This window comes from Solea senegalensis, linkage group LG15 (assembly GCF_019176455.1).
Source record: "Solea senegalensis isolate Sse05_10M linkage group LG15, IFAPA_SoseM_1, whole genome shotgun sequence".
Taxonomy (NCBI): domain Eukaryota; kingdom Metazoa; phylum Chordata; class Actinopteri; order Pleuronectiformes; family Soleidae; genus Solea; species Solea senegalensis.
This window is the reverse complement of record NC_058035.1, coordinates 11994255-12010958: the sequence shown is the minus strand read 5'-3', so window position 1 is coordinate 12010958 and position 16704 is coordinate 11994255. Positions and strand designations below refer to the sequence as shown.

Genomic DNA, 16704 nt, shown 5'->3' with positions numbered 1-16704 from the left:
TTAAAACTGGAAAATAAAGTTATTTGAAATATTGAAAGCTGCAGTGCACAGCCTTTTTTTGTGATTTGTGTGAAACAATGTGACATTATTTGTACAAGGGTTAAGGTACTTGTGCAATTGTGACTGTCAGTCTTGATATAAAAGGAATCATTTCCTGTGTGCAAGGCTGTCACTTTTTTATCCAAAATGTGGATGTCCGCTCAAAACCTGGGTCTTGAACCTTATAGACCCTGTCCAATTATAAAGTATACAGCCTACAAGGGCTTCAGAATGTGTAAAGTAATTACCAAGGTGTGAGGGCCAAAAAATGTAAAAACTTATCTTTGTGGGAACATTTTGTCTGGACTCCATAACCTTATAGTGTTTTTTTTTAGGGTAAAGACCTGGTTTTATGGTTAGAATTGAGTTTAGGTTAGGGTAAGGATAAGGGTTAAGGTTAGGCACTTAGATATGTGTGTTTGTGGGTGGGTGGGTGGGTTGGAGTGAGAGAGAGGAGAGAAATATCCAATATTAAATACTAAGTCGTCTTATATTCCTTCCGTCATGATTATTGGAAAAAGTGACAGCCCTCGTGTGCAGCACAGGAATGTCTCTGGGTGACACAATATCCAAACACTGCTATACAGAGAAACATAGAGAGAGTCATGTGGAGCTGATAGGCTTAATCAGCATGGTGTGAACTTATTTAACAATGGTTTGTACATGACGGACGTCTGTCTATGTTTGAAAGCTACGCGCTACCCTTTTTAAATATTCTCTAAACTGGTATTTCCATGATTGTGCATCGTGCAAACGTCCTTTGATAGAAGTTGGCTCTCTGCGGCGGTGGAGTTGGTGGTGTAATCCAGCGAGGAGGAACGGGTGGGGGAGAATCCCACGGTGTGGGCGTATGAGAGTGGGTGGGAGGGGGACTGACGTCAGGATGTCGCTGAGGGTGAGAGTGTGGGTAGTGTTGGGGAAATGGCTGCGGGTGGAAATGTGGCTGAGGGTGGGATTGATGGCGGCTATGCGAGTGGGTGTTGGTGTGTGGACTTGACCGAGGATGTGGGTGATTGCGAGGAAGATGGCGCGGAGCAGTAGCTGGAGCTGGAGCATGACGTCAGCAGAAGTACTCATTAGGTTGTCCCTCTATCTTAGCCGTAGCTTCAGAGTCCAGGCTGGAGCGGGCCGAGAGCAGCCTGTTGGACTCCTCTGGGTTCAGTCTGTTCAAATACTCGCCCTCGAGCCCCTTAGCCTTCGTACCAGGTGACAGCGTTTCAAAGGTCACATATGAATCTTGGATGTCCTTGGATTTCTTTCCACAGTACTTCTGAATGCGTCTCTTTAGAGCACCACAGCATACGATGACAGTAAGAGGGACGGCGATGATACAGGCCACTGTGATCACAATCACGTTAATCAGCCTCTGGGTGCCAGTAGCACTCGCTGCTTCATCAGTGGAAAATATTACACACTGCTCCTTCTTGGGGATCAGCCCCTTCACACACACACAAGCAATGTACTTGGTCCTGGGCACCAGCCCTTCGATGGTCACACGGTTCTGTCCAGCGCCAACATTGATCTTTCTCATGTCCCTCTCTCCAAAGACAGCATACAGCACACTGAATGCAGTGGTGTTCTTTGCTTTTGGGGCTCTCCAGTTTAGAGAGATAGTATTGTCCGTGTCCCCGACGACCTTCACTGAGCGGACGACCCTGTCCGGGTCCTGCTGCAGTGATGAGGTGTTAGCTGCCAAGTTGCTCAGATTTGTCTTCTCCAGATCCAGCAGTGACTCTGGGTTGGAGGACGCGTCTGGGCCCAGTGTGCCTCTGTCAGCCAAGCTGTAAGTGGCTCGTTCAGGCTCAGGTGGAAAGCCAGGATCTAGAACAGGCAGGGAAGGAGGGGTGGAGGTTGGAACCAAGTATCTGGCAACCAGTTTCTCCTGGTAGGCAGCTTTACCCATTTGGTTGGGTTTCTTGACTCTGGCTTTCTTGTCACTACTGGTTTGGTTGCCGTCTGGCTTTGGTGAGTTAGAGATGATGAGAGAAATGACGGCCTCTGCATTCCCCACATAGTTAGTGGCCTTGCAGATGTATTTCCCTGAATCACGGTAGGACACAGCCGGAACACTGAGAATGGACCAGGTGATTCCCTCCTTTGAGGTTTCCTGCTGGACTGTGACAAAAAATAAATGACAACATCACTCAACACGGGTTTTAACAGCAACACTGCAAACATCTTATCTCAATCGTAGAGATCCAGTGTGTGTAACATTTAGGAGAACTGAAGTTTTTTTGAAGTAATAATTCTCTTCCTCTTCTTCCACTAAGTTCCAGCAGGCTGTACACTAAGAGGTGCAATGCTGCCCTCCATAGTCCGAAGTTTTCTGATCTCATTTTGAAGTTCTTTAACACAGATCGACGTTGCCTTTCATTCTCATCTTCATTATTTCCTTGTTCTTCTTCACACAGCTAAGTTTGTATGTACTTCAAGCAAGGTCTTCACTGCCATCTCTCCTCCATGTGGTTAAAGTGGAGGCTTACAATGGAAATCAAGACCACCCACATAAACCCGATGCAGGAACCAAAGGGTGTTCAATCCTCTCTGGTATGTGACGATTACAGTGGGTTTCTGGCGTGTTTGGGAAAGGGAAGGTGAGTGAAGGACTCTTTGGTTTGCTGCATTCTGCAGTCTTACCATTAGATGTCACTAATTCTTACACACTGGACCTTTAAACACTGACAGATCCCGACACCCAGAGAGACACTCACTCACCTGTTCCATTGAGGGCTCGCCCGTCCGCCCTGCGCCATGTTAGGTCTGGTATTGGGACTCCAATGGTCCCACAGCGGAGTAGCACGTTGTTTCCTACGGCGCTCCGGACCCGTGCCACAGCAGTGTGGATGCGTGGAAGCTGACAGCGCCGCAGCTCTGCATCGCTGAACAAAACCCCCGATACACTCTCTGGAGCCGAACACCGGAGCCTTGTGTCGATGAACGCCACCGAGAGAGTTGGAGACTTCTGGAACTGGACCAGGTCGTAGAGCCGACAGTCACACACCCAGGGGTTGTCATGGAGACCTGGGGGCGAGGGGACACGTGAGGCTACAGGAAGAAAGATGAGCATCCCAGCTGTGTGCAGAGCGATAGAACAACCAGCAGATGGCTGATGTGGATGTTAGGATGCTAATCCTGTAAGAGGATTAACATTTAATTCATAAACGACAATGTGACCATGACTACGGCAATGATGGTGCTGATGATGGTGATGATGGTGATGATGGTGGTGGTGGTGGTCAGGTTTGGCTCTGATTTTACCTGCTTGCCCTCTGAATGTGGAGCTGTGAGGAGTGGTTGAACACAATTGATGAGGAAGATGAAAGTAAATCTTTTGTCTTTTATCTTTTGCAGTTTCTATTCCAATTCTGTGGAAATCGTTCTCACTTGGAACTTATTTGACCAACCCAGTATCTAACACATTTACATACTGCTTATGTTTTAAGTTTGTTCCAACACAAAAAAGGTTTACTGTAATTAAGTCTTGACTTTCTGTTCATAGCTATACATTTAAAGTGTTGATAAATTTCCCTTAATCCTATTGCAATTATTGTACTAAAAATCAATTCTATAATATTGTTGACATTTGTGTTCCACTTAAGAATATAGTTCCAATCCTGAAACCCTTTAAAAATACCAATTTATCACCAGACTGACAACCTTTAAAATTACATTTGTATTAAAAGTGCAAAAATGCATTTTTTTTTTTGTTCCCCTAAATTTGTAGGCAACAATACGTCTGTAAGCACTGTATGCACTGCAGGTATATTATGTTAATGTAAAGTATTTTATAACAGTTTACACAGCGGCTTTATTATTCCACAGTGTGTTATTTACTGTCAGTGAGTGCTTAGTAGTCCTTAACTCTACTAACTTTTTCTTCACTGTTTTCCAAAACAAATAACAGCATTTCCCAATACTATTTTACCATCTACTTGTTCCCCAGGTACAAGTATACGTTTGAAGTTCTTTGTTCTTTTCACTATTTGTTTTAAATGACAGATATTAACCACAAGCTGGAGGTTCAGATGACTGATGTCTAAATGTCAGGATTCTTCTTACCCAGAATCATTTTGGAGCTCTCTGGTCCCTGCGGCGGTTTCACCACCAGCCAGGTGGACAGCACCTCAGCAGGCAGGGTCAGCAGGTTGTTGCTGGACAGATCCAGGTAGGTCAGGTTCTTGATGTGAGTGGTGGCCTCGGCGGGCAGAGAGGTGAGCTGGTTGTTGTGCAAATCGAGGAGTCTGAGGCTGGGCATGTCCACGATAGACTCCCAGGGAAAGGCGGCGAGGACGTTCCCGTCCAGACGAAGCTCCTCCAGGCTGAACAGTCCCCGGAAACTGTCCGGGTTCAAGGCGGACAGGGTGTTGAAAGACATCCACAGGAACTCCAGACTGGAGAGGTAGTTGAAGGCTTCGCTTGGTATCCGCCTGATGGCTGTCTTCTCAATCCGCAGCTTGGACGTGTCAACAGGGAACCCGACAGGCACGAGAGAAATCTCTGGATCATTGCAGATCACGCTCCTGTTAATGACACAAATGAATGTACTTAATTTTCCCATCTGTATTTTTTGATATATAAAAATGTAGACAGAACCTGACATTAGAACCCAAAACACTGTCAAAACAAGGCATTAAAAAAGCAATAATCGCAGTACAAAATGTGCAAAAACTCAATAAATAAATACAAACTGGACTTGAATCAATCTAAAATGTATTTCAAGACATCTAAAAGAGCAGTTGCTGCTGTTTCAGTTGGTTTTGGAGTTTTTAACCAGGATGAATAATAATCTACAGAGATGTGCAAGAGTTAAGTATGAGACAATTGTGTTTGCCTCCAATTAAGCAAGTAAAATTGCAGAAAACGTCAGTGGGAGGAAAAAAAACATTCCCCAATCCATCCAAACACATGAGTATACATGGAGAGGTTGAAAGTGCCTTTGAGAGATAATCCTGCATTAAATAAAATTGGACAGAGATGCACTCCCTGAATTATCTTTTGTGCACGTGTTGACCTCTGTGCAAATATCTGTCCTCGTGTCAGGACAAGACCTGTCCTTCTAAAAATAAAAGAGAGCGAGACGGATTGCTGCAGCACATCACTGTGCGTTTTGGATATAAAACAACAAACTCCTTACCTGGCCTTGGATCCGTCACTCAGGTTGTGGTAGAAACAGCTGCACTGCGACGGACAGGAGCTCACTGGGGAGACAAGTTCACCTGTGGCCGCGCAGAGACCCAGGAGCAGAACGAGGAACATCTTTGGCCCACTTTGACGCATACGCGCCTACATGCGCCCAGTTTGCGCCCGCAGACTTGCTTTTCGTCTCTCATTTACAAGAACATCATCCGTATGGCTCTGTCCCACCGCTTCGCTGTCCCATAGTGATCAGACTGCTGTGAGTCCCGAGATAAAAGGGATATGCAAGGATTAGTGAAAGGACAGGCGTTCTTTTCATTTGGATGCATCTCGGCATCCGATAGGCTGCACAGAAACGTCCCTATTTATTATGACAGAGAGAAAAAAAACAAAAACACTTTGGAAATGGTCATAATCCACTATGATCTTTCCATTTTTTTTCTTTCCCTCAAATGTTTGTTGACTGTAAATCTGTCATGACTGTTAATCTGAGTTTTGCCACACGGGGGCCCCTGCGTCATAACCTGTGGCTCCATCATGATGTTCAAATGTTGGCTCTTGTTTTGATACTTTAAATCATGCAGCAATTTTCACACAATGAAAAAGTTAATTGAATTTATTTTCCTTTTTTAATTATCTTTATGACTACTGATCCTGATCATTTTTGAACATTAAACACACGTAATTAAGTTTTTAAAAGTTAAACTTACAGTTATCCATTGTTTTATTCCTACTAATTAGGAATCATTCACCTCATGAAACAGTGACGTTGGGGTGTGATAATGCATTTGTAATGATGCTGAATGGTATGGTTTTGTGCTGACAGGTAATCCATACAGGACTGAGAAACAGAGAAAACAAAGTGCTCAATGTTCAAATAAATGTCATATTTTTAAAAAATAAATAAATGAGTTGTTGATTCGGTGTAATGAGGAGGTAACTGTGCAATAAAAGGAGTACTTAAAAAGAATGGTAACCTTGTGAGATAAGATAAAATAAAAAAGACAGTTATTTTTTCTATGAATATACAATAAAATATGACGATCATAAAACATAGAACAACTGAAGTGAATTTGCCTTGACATGAAACTGCTAGTTAAAGTAATCTGTGAACGCTTGCTCGACACAGCAGATTAAAACCGCCATAAATTAAACAAGTGAACCTTCTGTGTTGATAGAACATGCATCATCTAATTTGAGTTTACATGTGTTAACAAGTTTTAAAATCCTTCTATTTTGATGCTAAAATACACATTTGTGTCCGCCGTATACAAGAAGAAACAACATTATTTCTCAAACAGGTTGTCAAAGGAAAAGAATATAAGGAAAGTGTGTTTCGTCAGTTTCAATGACAAAGCCTTGCATTGTTGTTTAGACTCACTGACCAACTTGGACACAGTCCCACACTACTACGGGGATAAAAACATTTAGATTGTAAAGCTTTGGTTTTGTAATGTAGGTAAATACTGCACATGTTATTTGGCAGCTGCCCCAAACACGCTGCAAGTTCAGTCCGAGTCACGACTGCTGGTTGGCATTACCGAGTGTGTTTTGATGAGGTGTCGAAACACAGGCCTCTAATATGTTTGAACCACTAAGCAGCCAGAACCCACTTTACATCCGAGCCACATTTAACCACAGAGGTTTTACTAGAACAAGAATTTTAGAAAAGCACAAGTTTTGTGCTCCACCCTCTTTTTATCACGTATGGTTTGAGGACGAAGCAGGTCAGTACTGAGGCCCCGTTGAGCAATCGTGTTCCCTTTGTGTTGAAAAACATATATACATTCCACGTCACACTACAAGTCCTTAATCTCATTTACTGAAGCCAATAAAGCTGACCTCCTCTACGACATGAATCTGAAAGAAAGGACTTTATATCGACAAAGATGCAATGTCATCGTGAGTGTGCACAGAGTGACGCTGTGGGATAAACCGTGCGCTGTGTTCTGTGCTCAACCGTTACCTGCAGGAAAAAAGTCATATGTTTTTGCACATGTGCTAATTTCTCTGCATATGGGATTTTTTTTTAGCCCCTTTATAATCTTGAGTGAGAAAAGATCATACAATAAGTCCTAAACCTGAACTCATGTTGGGGTTGAACAAGGACAAAGGGATTTGGGCTTTTTTTTACTTACACATCAACAAGACAGATGAATCAAATTCAGTCTTTACATTAAAAACATATAGTGACTATTTATGGCCATATAAATTCTCTGATTGTCATAAAATGCTAGTGTCAACATATTAAGAAAATGATGAATCCAGACAGTTTTCACTTCACAGTCATTTCACTTAAAATAGTTTCACCTATACTTCACAAGATTCCTGATCTCATAATCCCGGGAGTGAGACAGATCTCAGCCACACAATGTCAGGCTTGTTCCCCCCCCACCCCCCCGTGCTATGGCATTAAAAGCTGCAAATGATGTTGCAATTGAACCAAAACTAATCCATGCAATGCTGTTGTTATACGGCAATTTCATATCAAGCACACACTTCAGTCAGCTGAAGAAATTAATATACAAGTCGTTCTTCTGTTGCACTTTTCACCCATATCAGCCAGTAAAGCTTCTGTCCGCAGTGTTGTGTCTGCAAAAGTGCAATTTTGTTTTGTCCCTTCATCATTCCAAGCTGAGGAAAAAAGGTTTTAATCTCCACGGGCCAGCATGTCTGCTTAAACTTTTATTCTCTGCAGGAAACTAAAAAAAAGAGAAAAAAAAGAGAGAGAGTAAATACTAGCACTCACTAGTCGAACTGAGTCATGCCACATGGGTCAAACAAAGGATTAATACTCACATGGATCCTCTGTAGTGCATTCACAATAATCACTTTCTGTAACCACAATCAGTGAATGGACATGAAAACTGGAAAAACATTGCAATAATTCATGTTAAAATAGAGGATAAGCTGCAGAATGTGATGTGCATATATAGGAGGATTGTAATCTGGAGAAGATTAACCACAAATTATCATTATTCAGCAGCACATTAGAGCAGTAGTTTCCTTTTCATGTGTATTTTTAACCCTGGGTGTGTAGGGAGAACAAACATGGTTGAAAAAATGAATGACAATAAATTAATTTCAGACAAACTTAAGGTAGCAAGTTCTATGGAATTGTCTTAGGTTTGTTTGATTTAAGATTGAATGATTGATGCACAACTATGTCATTAATCAATCAAAACAATTGATTGAACAATCAATTCACAACGATTGAATTGAAGTGTGGGGGTGAATTCATTGAGAAGACAAAAAAATCGGTCTTTTACTTTGGATAGGCCACCAGGGGGCGACCCTGCTGGTTGCAGGATGGAATTCTTTGGGTATATGAATCTACTTTTCAATTGATTTACAACATCAGTGAACATTTTCCTTTCATGTCTTCATCAGCTCTTAAATATGTTACACTAAACGTCCGTTCAGCGTTCCCAAAGTTCATAATCAGGTCCAACAATGCAAATGTCAGTGTTAGTCACTTGAAAATAATCTGTGCAGACTGATCCCAGGTTCTCTGAGGAAGATTAACAATGGAGATCGTTCACTCCGTCTGACCAAGTTTGGGGTTGTTGGTTTCACCTGAGTAAAGGTGAAACAGAGAGTTGTAGTCTTATTGTAATGATGTGGGCGTGTCACTGTTGAGTCTTTTAGCAGAAGAGCTCAGGACAGGAGCATTGTAGGTGGCTGCTCTGTTGAGTGACAGTTTCTCCACATTAACTTCATTCATTTCTGGGCCAGACTGTGAATATTCTCAATGTCAAAAGAATGTCCCTTTGTCTTTTAGATGCAGGTGGACATGCGTTTATGCAGTGGTTGTTTGGTTTCCCCCAATGTAGAGGTCAGTTTGTGTCCAGGGATTTTGTCCAATAGGAGCCTGGTTCAAATGGAAGTTCTAATTTTTATCTACTTCTAAAGCCCTTTGCTAGTGTCTGCCGGCTGCTTGTTGATTTAGACATTAGTTAAATGAAGTTTGAATGAAATAAGTGTTACCAATTTAGGTCATTGTATTGTATTGCATTTTCTGTTATTCCAGATCAAACATATGACAAATCAAACGCATGAAATGACAGGCTACTGTTTTTGCTTAATTCCTGACGTAGGTCTTTCTGTTTGCGTGTTCTCATATTCACAGTGAGTGTACGTATCACTGGTCAGTGGGTGTAGCTGCAGACACCTGTTGTGTCTCCTTAAAGCGACACAGATGCAGCAGTGGAAGCTGCAGCAAACGGCTGCATCCTCACCAGCGCGCAGACACAAAGGCTTCTTGTGTGGACCTCATTGTGAGGGGGGGCTTTAGTGCTGCGGCGGGCAAATACGCATTAAGTGTGACTGTTTGTGTGGTTATGTTCATTAAGACATTCCTACACGGATTGGGGCGACACGGCGCAGGGGGAAGCTTTACATAATAAAGTGCATGCTTTTTCACGTGAAATGTGCCTTTAAAAGCGGACGCTCTCCACTCACACTGAGGCACAGCGTAAACGAGCGGATAGAGAAGGAGTGAAAAGTCTGGTCCAGCTGCGGCGGCACTTTTCTTTTTTGGTTTCAGGATGGTTTCGTCTTACCCTTTACCGGAGGGCTTCTCCGAGTTCGACGTGTTCTCCTTGGGCTCTTGTCTCCTGGTGGAGGGTGAGTGTGTGTGTGTGTGTGTGTGTGCCGTCGTTTGTTTTTGTTTTTGTTAGCGCTGGATTTGTGCCAAACACGGCGAATGCGGTGCGTAACAAACACTAACCTCTGACAGGTCACCTGCTCTCTGACACCGTTTTTTCCGTGTTAGACTCACTCATTAACATCCACTTTAAGTCATCAAAGACATTATTTAAAGTAGCGTGTTTATTTGGAGGGGATTCCTGCACGTAACGCTTCAGCGCGCGCTGACTGTGATGATGATTCCCACTCATCGACGCGCTCGTTCTGCTCTCATTCACGTTTATTTGTTATTGTATGATTAACAGTGTATTTCCTCCCCCACCACAGGCATGCTGGGCATCTGTCTCAACGCGCTGACAATAGTCGCTTTCCTCAAAGTGCGGGAGCTGAGGACGCCCAGCAATTTCCTCGTGTTCAGCTTAGCGCTGGCTGATATTGGCATCTCCATGAACGCCACCGTCGCCGCTTTCTCCAGCTTCCTGAGGTGAGTGATGTAACCGCGGCTTCTTTCGTAAGAGACTCGCTTTTGCGCATGTGGCCAAATAAAAGGTCGAGCCAACATATATACACACAGTAGAAGCTGGAGGTGAGTTATCTAACCCATGGAGCTATGAATCAATAGCTGTGGGAGAATTGTGGATAGGGGGTGGGGGTGGGGGGGATGGGGGTCAATGCTCTGCTGATACCAGTGCCACGATGAACAGAAGCACGGAGGATTTTCAAGCTCAAGTGATGAAAGACGGTGCACTCACTCTGCACGAGTGCAGGGATTATGCACACAGGAAATAATCTACTGTTATTGTGATTGTTTTTCCAGCTCAATACACAAGTCTGATTCATGCTTGACCGATCATTTTATTCACTTTTCAGTTTGGTTTTTGGCAGTGGTGCGCAAGGACGTTTTTCAGATACAGGCTCATGATTATTCCATCCATCCATCCATCCATCCATCCATCCATCCCCCAATCTTCTACCACTTTATCCTCCACATTAGGGATGCTGTGTGCAATCTCAGCCGACATAGGGCGAAAGGCGGCGTCACACTCTGGACAGATCGCCAGTCCATCACAGGGACACATAGAGACAAACAACCATTCACTCTCACACTCACACACACCTATGGTCAATTTAGAGGGTCTAATTTACCTCATGATGATTCATTCAAGAAATAGATAGAGTGACAAAAACAAAATATTGAGAATTGATTCTACAGGCCAGATTAAAATAAAGATAAATTAGAAAACGTCTTTTAAACAGGGGCCGTACCTGGTCCTAAGGTCTATTTGTGCACACCTTTCTCACATTTCTTTTGCTCTTTGATATACAAGCTTGTTAACACTTACACACTCTCTCTCTCTCTCTCCTGTGTCTGCAGGTACTGGCCGTACGGTTCAGGTGGATGCCAGACCCACGGTTTCCAGGGCTTCTTGACAGCTCTCGCCAGCATCCACTTTGTTGCCGCCATCGCCTGGGACAGATACCACCAGTACTGCACCAGTGAGTCAACACCTGCACACAAGATAATGAAATGTGACAAAAAAAAATGGAAACACACACACACTCATTGTCTCCTCGTGGGTTTAAGACCTCTTGATTTTCTAATGACACCAGATGGTCTGTTGTTTCTGTAGCAGTCTGTGGCAAATTAAAGTAAATAGTAACTAAATATCACTATAAAAGTAAATTAAACAATAGCTAACGGGAGAATTCTTTGAACATACTCTTCATGTATAAAACTGCTCGCCTTTTATTTAAAGAGAGGTTGAGATTAACAGCTCTTTTACAAGTGAGCCTGAGCCAAGAAAATCCGCATGAGAAACTTGTAGAATTAAGTCAGAGAAAGAATCCAAGGCATCTTTTTATTTATTTATCCCGGATTTTCCCAAGAACCTCTTTCTCAAGGGAGACCTGGCCAAGACGGTGAGCAGCACAAATACAACCTTACATTGCAGACCTGTAAAAACAACCAAAGACAATAAACATCCATCCATCCTCCTCCACTTTATCCTCCATATGAGGGTTGCAGACAGTAAACACGAAAATATTTAACCTCTTTAAAATTCCTACGGCCAGAAAATGTAACATGTTCTGTTGGAGTCGTTACATGAGGAATGTTGTGATTCTCTTCTCCTCAGGGACAAAACTGCAGTGGAGCAGTTCTATCACTCTGGCTATATTTATCTGGCTCTTCTCTGCTTTCTGGTCTGCCATGCCCCTCATTGGATGGGGAGAATACGACTATGAGCCACTGAGGACCTGCTGTACCCTGGACTACAGCAAGGGAGACAGGTGCTCTCTCACACACACACACATCCACTCTATGCACTAACCCAACAAGATAAGAGCCACTTAATTCAGGTTTTCACAACTTTAACCTGTGCATCTCCACAGAAACTACGTGTCCTACGTGATCCCCATGACCATCTTCAACATGGTCATCCAGGTGTTTGTTGTCATGTCCTCCTACCAGTCCATTGCAGAGAAATTCAAGAAGACTGGAAACCCCAGGGTAAGCGCGAAGGATTTCCCACAAATTCCACAATTCAAACAAAGAAAACAAATGTGTTACAGTGCAATTCATCTAAAGACTTTCATCCCATCTATGTGTGGGAAAAGCTTTCTCACATGGTCCTCGTTCTGAGTAACAAAACAGTGAGTGAATGGAGGCGTGCAGGCTCTACACAGTATATAGGTCATTGCTGCAGGGGAAAGACCCAAGAATTTCAGTGGGAAATGCGGACAGTATCGCTGCTGGTGTCCGGCGAGAGGAACAATGCATCTGTTAATAGAGAGTTCAGTCGTGGACGTCCTCATTGGCTCAGTCAGGTTGTGCCTCACTTGTGTTGCATAACACGATTACTCACAGTCATATGAGCTGGCCTTTCATGTCAAACACAAAAAAACACCCTAACAGTCTAATTATGTCATGATCTTAGAGTGACAGTATCACTCACTGGACACGCATTCCATAAATCATCGTCAGTATGAGACCTCTTTATGTCACGTTAGGACTCAATCTGAAAATTGTCACATTTTGATCAAACCTTCAGGAAGAGAGAAAATCCCAAAGTTTTCCAAATATCTCGCATATGTCGGGGAAAATGTGAATAAACTAATGCTCAACACATATTTCTGCAGCCGCAGAGTTCTAAAATTGGGAATCATATTTAGTGTACCGCAAACCTTACAGTCACTGGATTTCAAGGTCCGGTGTGTAAGATTTAGTGACAACTAGTGGTGAGACTGCAGATTGCAACAAATGGGAGGACAAAAGGGACGGGTGGTCCTCTCTGCCACTCTCTTTCTTTTTCATCAGTTAAGGCATCTGATTAATGTCACAGATGCAGTTTAACATTGTTTGTGTTGTAAACCTGAAAATGTGAAACACATACAAATAAAATGTGATGATAAACAAATCCTAAATGTTTCACACTGGACCTTTAATAGAAAAGTTGGAACAGATTAAATTCCCTTTTATGGGAATGGACAATACTGGACATAAAGGAGTTAAACTTTGCAGCCTCTGACCCTGAATAATGTCTACTTTGACCCCGACAGCCTGCTGCCTCTTTACTCACTCACTGTCTCTCACTGTTTTTGATGTGCGCTGAATTATCTCAGCGCAGATACTGTTTTTATCCCAGGCTTGTGATTTGCCTCCAAGCTAAGGAAAAAACAAACCTCATGACACAAGGAATTTTGTCTACTTCCCTTTTTATGGCTGCTAATCATTTTTGTCCTGACCCCTCCTCCTTTCTACTTTTCAATCCTTTCCTCTTTAATCCCTCCTGCTTTACGTCTCTCTCTCTCTCTCTCTGTCTATACGCTCGTCTCCGTAGTTCAACCCCAACGCTCCTCTGAAGACTCTGCTGTTCTGCTGGGTCCCTTACGGCATTGTGTCCTTCTACGCCATCGTGGAGAATGCCACTCTGGTCTCCCCTAAGCTCAGGATGGTAAGGACGACCAATAAGTGCATGAGCACACTTTTCTCTCCAACATAATCCCACTGTAACTCAAACACATTCATGTATATAATCTGAAACACAGCTCATTTACTGTCAGCTGCTGATGGATAAACATAAATCTGGCGTAGACGTAAAACAACAGTAATGTAAAATAGGGCTGTTACCTTTTCCAAAAATCATGCTCTAATGAACAATGTGACATGTTATTACGTTGAAGATATCAGTATAAATACCCACACACACACACACACACGCAGGTTTGTGCAGATATTCTTCACTGCACCGACTTCCATTCATTTGAAAACCTAAATAAAGTTAATACCCAACACTCTTTTCGATGCATGTTAAAAGTCCAATTTTAGCTGGACAAAGACAATAATTTGGTTTTCTTAGCGTTATGTTAGTCCGACTCAAATCGAGCTGGTCTTAGTCGGACTAACATACCAGGATAATGTGATTCATAGTCCGATTACTCCTGCATGTATATGCTTAGTCGGACTGGAGTTGGACTTGTCGTTCTGCGCACGCACCAAACTTCTACTAAGTAGAAGGAGACAACGTATAAACTGTAGTAGTGTTGCCGTCTTTCTTTAGACAACACAGCAACAAAAAGAGCCGTGCATCATTTAATTTGTATCACTATTAATATGTAGAGCAGGTACAAAACATACAGAACCACAGCACATTCACTGTTTGTTTTTCTGTGACATAAAAGGTCAACAGGAAACTGATTTTTCTCCTCCCCATGTAGACTCAGACTCAACAAATTGTCCTATTGCCTGTCATAGTCAGACTACAGCCTTAGTTTGATTAAATTGTACATGTAATTGTGCACATATAGTAAGTCTTAAATGTCTGATGTGATTCTAGGCTGTATATTGTGAAATTACCCCCAACTTTGAATGGATATCCATATTTCAGACAAAAAAAAGTGATAGCTCTCATTGATGACTGAGATGATACCTGATGATGCTCTTCATCTTTTTACTGACACTGACCTATGTGTGTTTCACACCTCTCTGCAGATGGCCCCTATCCTGGCTAAGACAGCGCCAACCTTGGATGCCCTGCTGTACTCGTTGGGAAATGAGAACTACAGAGGAGGCATCTGGCAGTTACTCACTGGGGAAAAGATTGATGTGCCTCAAATTGAGAACAAGTCCAAATAAACTGAGCATGCTATAATCACACACATTCACTGTCTTGGTGGTTTCTCACAGGTACTTGATGTAGATGTGTCCGTTTGATTGTTTATGTGTGTGTGCATGCGTGCACATGTTGTGTCTTGAACAGTGGTGGCCATTGTCCCTTACCCACATCTGTGCTGGATTTGTTGTTCATTGTTTCTACTATGTGATTCTTGAAGGCTTTTGTCAACAGAATGTGAATTGGCAAATTATAGAAGATGTTAAATTTAGTTTAGTCAACCACACATTCATTTAATGTTGCATTTACAGCCTAGATGCACTTCTAGGCTGTATGCACACTACTACACACTGGATGACTTTCATTTCAAGTTCAACAAAATACTTTTTCTGTGCCATCCAAACTGTCCTACAAAGACAAAAATGGCAATATAGTTCACAGCTAAGTTACATTCAATTAGTAACACCCTTATTTATCATTTTACGATGCTAAAATCTCCTTTGCAAACAACCTTTCAAACATTCTTTTTTGTGTAAGTCGCTCGTCTCTATCCTGTGTGTCCTCACGGATGACAGGAGCACTGATGTCTATACAAATTTGGGATGTCTCAAGAAGTGTCCTCCCTTCGTGTGTCACACTGTCAGTAAAATGTGAAAGTCTGTGCATGCCACTGAAGTCTGGTAATAGCTCTGTGAAGTCACAATCCAGAGGAGAACCACGCTAATCCACTAAAACAAGAGGAGCATTCTTCCGTACACAGCCCCCACGACAAGTTAGAGATTAGTTGTTGGCCGCAGATTAAGTGGACATGCTTCTCGCTTACAGATTTGCATATGAATAAAGACAGAGTTGTAACTGACATAGAAATGTTCCACTTCCAGTTTTTTTGGACCATTTAATTTACCTCTTTTCCTTGTGAATATAATCTTTACATAGTTTCTCAAAGAAACGGCATTACTTTAACAAACGGGTTATCATTATAATCAATAGTCTTACAGTAGGTCTCAAAGAGGTTATCTTTGTGAGATTACTATTGTGGCATTGTTTTAATCATGCATGTGTTATATTGAGTATAGCACAGAATCAAGAATGTAATTCATGTAAAAATACATGATCAGACTTCAGGTTGGAGCACATTGCATTTAACAATTCATTTTTTACAAATACTGTTGATTCAAAAATCTACTTTTTAACCTAATTCAGTTTCTCTAAATTTGCTTGCACATTATCTATAAATGATATCACAATGTAAATCCCCCACGGCATAAATGTAGATGGTATCTTAAGTGTGAATTTCTTTTTAGTGACTTTAATTATCCCAAACTGTGTCATGAATTTATGAATTGAAAATTATACTGTTTGAAATTTCTGTAAACTTGTATTTCCATTTAATTAATTGTTATTGTTTGAAAAGGTTTGTTTTTTTTTGTGGATTTATTTGCTGTTTATATCTGCAAAGTGATCGACCTGTAGGTGATCCAGTCATTTTGGAAAAATTAATAAAGAAGCAAAAAAAAGAAACTGTCAAAATACTTCATCTTCTTTCATCTACTAAAATAATAATACTGATGCTAAAAAATTGCATTAGCTTTCAAGTGGATTGGATTAGTTTGATAGTCGTGAACTTATTACAACAAAAATATAATGAAATAAACAAATTTACTAAGAGAGATTAGACTAACAGCAATTTCTCCACCACTGAATGTGCGTCAGTGTAATCAAAGAGAAGTAGACGCTCAACTAGTGAGATGAAGATAACACCCAGAGGTTG

The 16704-nt window shown here is 41.9% G+C and overlaps 2 protein-coding genes across 4 annotated transcripts; one reads left to right on the top strand and one right to left on the bottom strand.

Moving 5' to 3' along the window:
* Window positions 1–665: 665 nt before the first annotated feature.
* Window positions 666–11226, bottom strand: lrit1a (leucine-rich repeat, immunoglobulin-like and transmembrane domains 1a). Of its 3 annotated transcripts, none has more exons than XM_044045981.1 (5): window positions 11168–11226; window positions 5174–5432; window positions 4099–4559; window positions 2755–3060; window positions 666–2154 (listed from the first exon to the last, which is right to left on the bottom strand). In XM_044045981.1, the coding sequence occupies exons 2-5, from the start codon at window positions 5314–5316 to the stop codon at window positions 1100–1102; spliced, it is 1965 nt and encodes a 654-aa protein (XP_043901916.1). In that variant the 5' UTR covers window positions 5317–5432; window positions 11168–11226; the 3' UTR covers window positions 666–1099. The 3 variants fall into 3 exon arrangements, with proteins under 3 accessions (XP_043901916.1, XP_043901915.1, XP_043901914.1); XM_044045980.1 differs by having other exon boundaries at window positions 5174–8042; window positions 11166–11217; XM_044045979.1 differs by lacking the exon at window positions 11168–11226 and adding an exon at window positions 7975–9343 and having other exon boundaries at window positions 5174–7877.
* On the top strand, window positions 9649–14977 carry rgra (retinal G protein coupled receptor a). Its single transcript, XM_044045983.1, has 7 exons — window positions 9649–9801; window positions 10150–10306; window positions 11198–11319; window positions 11958–12111; window positions 12214–12331; window positions 13662–13775; window positions 14813–14977. Exons 1-7 carry the CDS (start codon window positions 9723–9725, stop codon window positions 14954–14956), a joined length of 888 nt encoding a protein of 295 aa, XP_043901918.1. The 5' UTR covers window positions 9649–9722; the 3' UTR covers window positions 14957–14977.
* Window positions 14978–16704: the final 1727 nt, after the last annotated feature.

Excerpts from the sequence above, each read along its gene's own strand:
- lrit1a (XM_044045981.1), bottom strand. The coding sequence starts at position 5,316 with ATGCGTCAAAGTGGGCCAAAGATGTTCCTCGTTCTGCTCCTGGGTCTC. Across the intron at positions 4,560-5,173 it reads AGTGACGGATCCAAGGCCAG|GAGCGTGATCTGCAATGATC; the intron begins GTAAGGAGTTTG and ends TGTCATTAACAG. Across the intron at positions 3,061-4,098 it reads GAGCTCCAAAATGATTCTGG|GTCTCCATGACAACCCCTGG; the intron begins GTAAGAAGAATC and ends CCTCGCCCCCAG.
- rgra (XM_044045983.1), top strand. The coding sequence starts at position 9,723 with ATGGTTTCGTCTTACCCTTTACCGGAGGGCTTCTCCGAGTTCGACGTG. Across the intron at positions 9,802-10,149 it reads CTCTTGTCTCCTGGTGGAGG|GCATGCTGGGCATCTGTCTC; the intron begins GTGAGTGTGTGT and ends CCCCCACCACAG. Across the intron at positions 12,332-13,661 it reads AGAAGACTGGAAACCCCAGG|TTCAACCCCAACGCTCCTCT; the intron begins GTAAGCGCGAAG and ends TCGTCTCCGTAG.